Raw genomic sequence first — 10,050 nt, 5'->3', positions numbered from 1 at the left:
TAAAACAATTTGTACGAAAGGTAAAGACGAAAGGCATACGTTCAAATGTAAATGTTCTTCCATCATCTAAGATTACTGTAGATTTATGCTTTGTTTCTGCATCTAAAGCTATTTGCCAATATCCTGCTATTAAGTCAAAACTAGTGCAATATTTTGTACCTCCCAGGGAATCTAAAATCGTATCAATTCTTGGTAGTTTCATGACGTCTTTTACCGTGAAATTAAATCTATACATCTATATCTAAATTTAAAATCTATACAGAATCTCCAGGTGCTATCTTTTTTCCTGACTATTACTAGTGGAAAACACCAATCGCTAACACTTTCTTTAATTATTCCCTGATCTTCCATTTCCGTTATTTGGCTTTCTAGCCATGGTTTTAAATGATAAGGTGTTTTAGACTTGACTTGACTTACTTGATTTTAGGCTCCTGCCACGTTGGGGGTGGCGTAGAGAGCTTCGCAACTTTTCTCCTCCAGGCTGACCGGTCTACTGCTATTAATGGGGCCTCTTCGACAGCGATTTTTAGCTATCTCAAGGAATTTGTTGAGGCTATCCTTCCACCTTATCTGAGGTCTGCCCCTCGGACGAGATCAGCCATTAGCTTTAGCGTCAAAATCGTAGACTATTCGGGCTGGGGTTGTCGTCGGCATACGTAGGAGGTGTCCGAACCATCTGAAAGTACGGTGCGCTATTTGGACGTAGAGTGGCACTTGGGAGGTGAGTGCGAGCAACCTTGCGTTGCTTACAAAATCGTCCCATCGAAGTCCCTGAATCCGACGGAGCTGTTTCGTCTGGCAGACGTCTATCATGCTGAGTGTTGTTAATTTGAGAGGCCAGGTTTCCGCTGCATAGAGGAGGACCGAGCCTACGGATGCATTATAAATTCGCATCTTCGTGCGCCTAGATATATGCGGCATTCTCCAGAGATTGTTGAGCCTTCCGACGATAGACGAGGCTCTTGAAACTCGGCTGCACACCTCTTCCTCTATAGAGCCTTCATTAGACAGCACGGAGCCAAGATAAGTGAAGTTCTTTACAACTTCAACAGGAGCTCCGCAAACAGTTATGCTCTCAGGGAGCGAGACTGGACTTGGGGGCTCAATTGCCATTATCTTCGTCTTAAGCCAGTTTATTTTCAGCCCCACTTTTGCTGCCTCTTCCTGTAGGACTTCCAGAGTGCCAGTCAACTGGTCGATCGAGTCAGCAGTGAGATCAAGATCATCTGCGAAGTAAGCGTCCGTCAGAACGCGATCTCCAAACTGCTGACCAAAGGGCAGGCGGTTTGTTGTTCGTGTCATGACATGGTCTTTAACGCAATTGAACAGTTCCGGCGCGGCGTCACATCCATGTCGTACACCGATTTTGATGCCAAATGTTGTGCTCCGTTTACCGCTGACTTGAACGTAAGCCACGGTCTCTTCGTAAAGCTTTTTAAACAAATTGCAATATTTGTCGGGTAGACCATTTGATCGAAGTATCAGCCAGAGCAAGTTGCGATCCAACGAGTCAAACGCAGCCTTAAAGTCCACAAAGGCTACATATGCTTTCCTCCTGAATTCATTCGTCTTCTCAATTAACTGGCGCATGGTAAAGATTTGTTCGATAGTGGATCTCCCGGGCATAAACCCCGCCTGCTGGATTCTCCTCTTTCTTCTGAGAATACTCGTTCATCTATCCAGCAGGGTCATATCAAAGAGCTTTCCAGGCGCTGAAAGTCGCGTTATGCCTCTGTAGTTCGAACAAATGCTCTTGCTCCCCTTTCTTTTCCATAAGGGCAGGATTATACCATCTCACCAGTCCTTCGGGATCCATTCTGAGCGCCAAACCACAGAAAACAGCATATGGAGCCAAAGTATCACCGTTTTATACGGTGGCTTTTAAATTGGAGGGCCCTCTGTTGATATTTTGTGCATGATTAAGTGAGTTAATCCGTAATTCGCTTTGTGTCTTGCAAAAGTCCATTTAAAATCCCAAAGAATATTTTCCACCCGGGTTTTTACGTTTTCCGGTAAATGTTTTAAATCAAATTTTTGCAAAAAATCCGTTTTCGACATTCCATACTTTTCTTGTGGTTGCGGTTTTAATGAGGATAATTGTTCATGGCTACTGAAATTTACGCTTAATTCTGGACTGTTTAGAGATTTTATTTCTGAATTTGAAATCTTTTCCACTGATCCAAAATCTATTTGGTTCAGTTTTACTTTATTATTACTTAGATTTGATAGTTTTAAGTATGTGATACCATTTTCAATTTTAATAACTTGATTTTCCATGAAAATCATGGGGTATTCTTATAAGGGGTATTCTCCTATAATTGCGTTTATCGTTTTAATCTTTCCTTCTATTTTATTTATTGTCGCTAGAGCTTGAGCAGTTGTTCCCCCTTCTATAGTGATTTTTCCGCTTAATTTCCGGTTATAATTCGAATCGTCACTCTCTTTATCTGTTGTTACGCAAATTTGGTTATTAATTTTATTTGCCTGGTTTATGTTTATTGTGTCAGATATGGGTTCCCATACGAATCAATATTTCCTGATGGCATCTACTCCTATAATACAAGGAAATGGTTGATGCTTGCATATTATCACTGTTACTGTTATTTCTTTATCCCCTGTGCTAAATTTTAATGGACATTCCCCCAAAATTGTCAGCCTCTGTCCTGTTACAGATGTCAGAGTATTTTGGCATCTGCTTACGCGACTTTTGACACTAGGAGGAAACCTCTTAAAAACTTCCTCTCGAATTCATGATTTAGATGCACCCGTATCTAGTAAACATGGTAAATTTTGAAAACACTCAATTTTAAAACAACGAAAAATCGGTAGACTATTATTATTTGCATTTGTATCACAATATTCTAAACTATATAGGGGTCTTTGTAAGAAAACAGCTCTGTCGACCCTTACAGGCTGGTTTCCCCGTTTAAATGCCCACTGTTTGGTCAAAAGTTTCTGGGGTTATCCAAGTTTTCTTCAGCGTTGCTACTTTGACGCTGGGTATTGTTAACCGTTTGCCTCCTAGCCTAAATTCAGAAATATTATTAGGTGTTTGCCAAGTATTATTTGTTCTCTGCCTTCCTAAATTTCTGCCCCCCTGCGCTCTGAACTGGTGTTTTGTCTTGTACGTCTGGCCTTCTTTGGGTATTCTATGCCAGAAATCTGCAGCATAGTAATTTGGTTTGCCACAATAATAGCAACTGAATCTTTTCCTACATTGCTTGGTAATTTGCCCTTCCTCATGGGGTCTATACCTATTTCTATATATTCTTGACCTGTCACCATTTGCTCTATAATTTTCCTCGGGAGGAGAAGGTGGGTGTCCATAATACTTGGTATTCTAAAGTCATTAAGGATCTAATACCATGGCGTTTGGTCGCCAAATGGGGAGGGGTTAATCCATGGTTGGAGAGTTTGGCCTTTCTCGTGCCTTTTTGGTTCACGATTTGGCTCCTCAAAGTTCACCCGCTTCTGTCCCCTTTCACATTTTATACTTTCTTGGGCTCCTGTATTATTTATTGATATCTGATCCAACTTCTTCATAGCCTCGTCAATTTTTACCTCTGTTTCTACTAGGATTATAGCCTACTCTAAATTTTCAGGTTTCTGTGATACTATTGGTCTCAATAACTTTTTTTGGTAACCCTTGGGTAAAAGTATGTAATTGTACTTTTTGTACTGTCTCGTCATTTCCACCTTTCTCTAATTGTAAGCATACAGATTTACAAATTTGGTCGGCATATTCGCTGATGCTAGTTGAGGTATTGAATGAAATTACCTCTGTTCTTAGCTTCTCGGAGATACTTGTTGCTATGAACCTTGTTTTAAACGATTCAATCAGAGTACTGATATCTTTGGGTTCTCTTTCCTTAATTGTCTCAAAATATTTAATGGGGCTTCCCTTAAATCTGGCTGCAACGCATTGCTCTTTGACCTTATCCTCAAACAATTCAGTTAGTTCGTCGAAAATTTTTGATTTTTCGATAAACTCATCTACATCTGAAATTACCCTGTGTTCGGGTATAATTTTTGAAATTTCAAGTACCGTTGATAGGGAAGTAATTTTTTCCTCTGGTAAAGCCATTTTTTTCAATCTACTATTTTTATCTAGCCCTCTCGACCCAGTTTTTCCAACGGCCACCAGTATTGGTAGCGTGGTTCTTATAGTATTTAAGGTGATGTAGTAGTAGATGCCTTTATTCTCCCTTTATAGGGGTGATAAACTATGACCCTAAAGTAATTAAACTTTGGTAGCGTGCCTTATGCTACGACCGAATTAATGAGGTGTACCAGCTGGGTATGCCCGAGGGACTAAAGATACAGTGTAGAGAGGTTGGCTATAATCCAATACTTTATATGGTTAACTTGTAATAATGAAAAATATATATTTCCTGCTGAGACCGGCTGCCCCAATTCGACCACAAGCCTCGGAAAACTACAATTACAAATAATAGGATACTTAGCCACTTACAATGATCCGACAAGATTCCAAGGTATTTCTAAAAACAACGGACCAGAGGTCAGTCCGGCATAAAGTTAGTATCAGTCTCCCCCTTCCCATAAAATGTATCTTTTATACATTTGTATCAACCACATAGCTAGGAAGCGTTGATTTCTCAATTTCCCGTTAAGCAGAAACTTGGCAGGATATATTCCTTATCTTAATAGGAAGTGGTATTTCTAAACTTTGTGTTTGCGTCTTAATATATTTTTACTAAATTCCAAATTGACTAAATTAGAAGCTTTACCACACATGGTTCTTTTGCTTAAAAAAAACTTTTTCCACAAAATAAATTTTTCAAAGAAAAGTAAAGAACTCCGTTAAACGAAATATGAGCAAAAATGAAATTAAATAATCTACCAAACGTGAAACTACCACAAACCAGCATCGATAAATAAATGAAACCCAAAACGAACAGAAGTTACAATAAATAACCGAGTCAAACTCAAAACGAGAAGAAATTAACTTGAGTAGGGCTCAAAACCCCTATGCCTTCCCAAGGCCAGAACATAATTTGCACTTTACTGAAAAAAATATAAATGTTTTTACTTTTAGAACTTTAATAAATCTAATAATATTAACATTGATTACTAAATATCAGTACGTGTATATTAAACGGGCAATGCATATTCATTTGTATTTTTTCAGTAAAGTGCAAATTATGTTCTGGCCTTTTTTTTACTTTCGTTTACGGTTTTTGACAGCTACGATACACTTACCCTATTTTGATTTGGTTAAATTTTAAGAGCAGAAGTAGCCCCGAAAGTTTGAACATAATACCCTCAGTCGTTCTTGGGATACTGCTGAGATGCCTTATTGGGAATTAGCATTAACACAGTGCAATTTGATTTAATCTTAAGGCAACATTTAGTTTTTAAACATAACGGACGAATAGGAGGGTGGGCATGGAAGGGGGACTAGTTGCCCACCAATCACTTTCGATTATTAAAAAGGGCATTAGCCCTTTCTGTTTTCAAACGAACGAGTCCTTTTCAAAGTTCCTACAACAGCTCCTTCGATACGAAGTGCCCTGGTCTAAAAAAAGAAATCTATTGTACCCACATAGATCTTTACTATAAACATGTCAAGCCTTCCAATCACTTTCGACTATTAAAAAGGGCACTAGACCTTTCAATTTCCCATCGAATGAGCCCTTTTTGAGTTTCTGCGACAACGCTTTCAATAAAAATCTTATATGACCCCAGGCCACAAATTACAACCCTTGCCCTGAGGGCTGTAAGGGGGCTGTAATCCTCAAAGACCTAATTTCCAGAACTTTTAACTACGTGAAACAAAACGGCTCTCGCAAAATTTTGATTGGCTGTGTTTAGGAAAGTGGTGGGCGTGAGAGGGGTGTTAGTTGCTCTCCGATCACTTTCAACTATTAAAAAAGGCACTAGCCCTTTCATTTTTTAATAGAATGATCCTTTTTGAAGTTTCTACGACAACGCCTTCAATAGAAAACTTATATGTCCCCAGGGCATAGCTTATAACCCTTGTTCTGAGGGCTGGGAGGGGGGGGGCTTGTAATCCTCGAAGACCTAATTTCCAGAACTTTCACCAACTTTGAAGAAAATTGCTATCTAAAAATTTTGATTGGATGTGTTTGGGGAAATGGTGGGCGTGAGAGGGGGGTCAGTTTCCCTCCAATCACTTTCGACTATCAAAAAAGGCACTAGCCCTTTCAATTTACAACCAAATGAGCCCTTTTTGAAGTTTCTACGACAACGTTTTCTATAAGAAGACCTTATATACCCCAGGGCATCACTTACAGCCCTTGCCCTGAGGGCTGGGGGGAGTGTCATCCTCGAAAACATAATTTCCGGACTTTTTAATTACGTCCAACAAAATGGCTATCTCAAAATTTTGATTTGATGTGTTTGGAGAAATGGTGGGTGTGAAAGAATTGTTAGTTATCCTCCAATCACTTTCGACTATTAAAAGGGGATCTAGCGCTTCTAGTTTCCAATCAAATGAGCCCTTTTTGAGGTTTCTACAAAATCACTATCTATGTGATAAAAACCTTATATGCCCCAGGGCATAACATACAACCCTTGCCCCGAGGGCTCTGAGGGGGGGGTTATCATCCTCAAAGATCTAATTTCTAGAACTTTTAACTACGTTGAACAAATTGGCTATCTAAGAATTTGGATGTGTTTGGGGAAAAAGTGGGCCTGAGAGGGGGGTTAGTTGCACTCAAATTCCTTTTGACCAGTAAAAAGGGCACTAGCCCTTTGAATTCCCAATTGAATAAGCCCTTTTTAAGTTTCAACGAAAAAGCTTTCAATAAAAACCTTATATGCCCCCAGGGCATAACTTACAACCCTTATCAAGAGGGCTGTGGGGGTAGTTTCATCCTCAAAAATGTAATTTCCAGACCTTAAACTACTTTGAACAAAATGGCTATCTCAAAATTTTGATTGGATGTGTTTGGATAAATGGTGGGCGTAGAAGGGGCGTTCGTCGCCTTCCAATCCCTTTCGACTATGAAAAAGGTCACTCGCCATTTCAATTTCCAATCAAATGAGTCCCTTTTGAAATTTCTACGACAACACTTACTATGAAAACCGTATATGCCCCAGGGCATAACTTAAAACCCTTGCCCTGATGGGCTGTAGGGGAGTTGTAATTTTCAAAGATGTAATTTCCAGATCTTTCAACTACGTTGAACAAAATCGCTCAAATCAAAATTTTGATCAAAATTTTGACTGGATGTGTTTGGGGAAAAGGTGGGCGTGAGAGGAGGGTTATTTGCCCTCCAATCACTTTCGACTATTAAAAAGGGCACTAGCCCTTTGAATTTCTAATCGAACGAGACTTTTTTGAAGTTTCTACGACAACGCTTTCTGTAAAAACCTTATATGCTCCCAGGGCATAACTTACAACCCTTGCCTTGAGGCCTTTGGGGGAGTGTCCTTCTCAAAAACATAGTTTCTATCTGGAAATCAACTAAGCTGAACAAAATGGCTATCTCAAAATTTTGATTGGATGTGTTTGAGAAATGGAGGGCGTGGAAGGGGTGTTAGTTGCCTTCCAATCACTTTCGACTATTCAAATGGGTACTAGCCATTTCAATTTGCAATCAAATGAGTCCCTTTTGAAGTTTCTACGACAACGCTTGCTATAAAAACCGTATATGTCCCCAGGGCATAACTTACATCCTGAGGGCTGTGGGGGAGTTGTCATTCTTAAAGATCTAATTTCCAGAACTTTCAAATACGTTGAACAAAATCGCTACATCGAAATTTTGACTGGATGTGTTTGGGAAAAAGGTGGGCGTGAGAGGGGGTTTATTTGCCCTCCAATCACTTTTGACTATTAAAAAGGGCACTAGCCCTTTGAATTTCCAATCGACTGGATGTGTTTGGGGAAAAGGTGGGCGTGAGAGTGGGATTAATTGCCCTCCAATCACTTTCGACTATTAAAATGGGCACTAGCCCTTTGAATTTCCAATCGAACGAGACTTTTTTGAAGTTTCTGCGACAACGCTTTCAATAAAAACCTTGTATGCCCCCAGGGCATAACTTACCACCCTTGCCCTGAGGGCTGTGGGGGAGTGTCCTTCTCAAAAACATAATTTCTATCTGGAAATTAACTACGCTGTAGAAAATGGCTATCTCAAAATTTTGATTGGATGTGTTTGGGGAAACGGTGGGCCGGGAAGGGGTGTTAGTTGTCTTCCAATCACTTTAGACTATTAAAAAGGGCACTAGCCACTCTAATTGTGAATCGAATAAGCCCTTTTTCAAGTTTTTACGACAACTCCTTCGATACGAACTGCTCTGGTCTAAAGAAATAAAACATTGTGCCAACATCGTTCTGTACTTAGGCAGCGTGATTGCACTGCCTAAGATATGGAATATCAAAAGCCAGTTTATTTGAACCTATTTTAAAGATACATGTTAAATAAACTTTGAAATTTCGAAGTTTTTGTTTGTTTTAAGTTTCAACTCCACTTTTTACTCCAAACAGAAAAACTTCGTTGTTATTTTTTTATAAAGGAAATGAGTGGTGTGTGCAATATCATAGGGACAGCTAAATGTATTAAGTTGAAAAAGTTTGAGGGGATGTTGAACTAAATCAAAGGACACTATATCCACCTAGGTAATCAAATTGGTGTATCTGCAATATCTCAGGAATAGCTATTGGATTAAGTTGAAACTTTGATGTAATGATAAATTAAGTCAAAAGACACCATGTAGATCCAGGTATTAAAAAGTGCGCATCTCAGGAATGGCTGAAGGTCAAACTTTCACGGCATGTTGAGCTAACTCAAAAACCAATATATGCATCCAGGTTGTCAAAATGAAGTGTATGCAACAGCTCAAAAATTGCTATAGGTATTAAATTGAAACTTTCAGAGGATGTTGAACAATAACAGAAGACATCAGAGGCAACGCTATAGCTTTGCCTATAGTAAAGGCCATACGGCTCCAATGTTTTATTATTATTTTTTTTATCCAGAAGTACCTCATATGAAAGGGGTCGTCGTAGAAGCTTCAAAGGGGGCTCAATCGATCGAAAATTGAGAGTTCTAGTGCCCTTTTTAAGGGTCAAAAGTGATTGGAAGGCAACTAACACCCCTTCCACGCCAACCCGTTCCCCAAACACATCCAATCAAAATTTTGAGATAGCCATTTTGTTCAACGTAGTTGAGAATCCAGAAAATTAGGTCTTTGAGGATAACAACCCCCCCCCCCCGCAACCCTCAGGGAAAGGGTTGTAAGTTATGCCCTGGGGGCATATAAGGTTTGTATAGAAAGTGTTTTCGTAGAAACTTCAGAAAGGGCTCATACGATTGGAAATTTAAATGGCTAGTTCCCTTTTTAATAGTCGAAAGTGATTGGAAGGCAACTAACACCCCTTCCACACCCACCGTTTTCCCAAACACATTCAATCAAAATTTTGATATTGCCATTTTGTTCCACGTAATTGAAAGTTCTGGAAATTATATGTTTGAGCAAGACACTCCCCCCACAGACTTCAGGGCAATGGATGCCCTGGGGGCGTATATGGTTCTTATGGAAGGAATGCTCGTATAAACTTCAGAGAGGGCTCATTTGATTGGAAATTGACAGTTCTAGTTCAGTTTTTAAGCGTCAAAAGATATCGGAGGGTAACCATCTTTCCCTCCCTCAAACCCTTTTTTCCCAAATACATCTGATTAAAATTTTGAGATAGCTATTTTGTTAAAAATAGTTCTAAGATTATATAACAAAAATTCCGGTTTCGACAAAACCCCTCAGGGCCCAGAGGCAGGCGTTGTACGTTATGCCCTGGGGACATACATGGGTCTTATGGAAGGGATGCTCGTATTAAGTTTAAAAAGGACTCATTTTATTGGAAATTGACATTTCTAGTTCACTTTTCAAGAGTCAAAATAGATTGGAGGGCAACTAGCCCCCCTCCACGCCCCTTTTTCTCCAAATACATCCAATAAAAATTTTGAGATAGCTATTAAGTTAAAATTGCTCGAAGTCAGATAACTAAAACTCATATGTCGTCACAACCTCCTCCCCGGGCCCGGAGGCAGGCGTTGTAAGTTATGC

At 39.6% G+C, this 10,050-nt stretch overlaps 1 protein-coding gene across 1 annotated transcript; it reads right to left on the bottom strand.

The window, feature by feature from the left end:
* Positions 1-594: 594 nt before the first annotated feature.
* LOC148948505 (uncharacterized) lies at positions 595-1,113 on the bottom strand. Its single transcript, XM_089094949.1, has one exon. The coding sequence runs from the start codon at positions 1,111-1,113 to the stop codon at positions 595-597; it is 519 nt and encodes a 172-aa protein (XP_088951075.1).
* Positions 1,114-10,050: the final 8,937 nt, after the last annotated feature.

This window comes from Artemia sp. Qi Xiang Cuo, chromosome 9 (assembly GCF_049724085.1).
Source record: "Artemia sp. Qi Xiang Cuo chromosome 9, ASM4972408v1, whole genome shotgun sequence".
NCBI lineage: Eukaryota > Metazoa > Arthropoda > Branchiopoda > Anostraca > Artemiidae > Artemia > Artemia sp. Qi Xiang Cuo.
The sequence above is the reverse complement of the archived record's forward strand: the minus strand, read 5'-3'. Positions and strand labels throughout refer to the sequence as shown.

Bases quoted from the DNA above. Each gene is read 5' to 3' on its own strand.
- LOC148948505 (XM_089094949.1), bottom strand. From the start codon at position 1,113: ATGGCAATTGAGCCCCCAAGTCCAGTCTCGCTCCCTGAGAGCATAACT.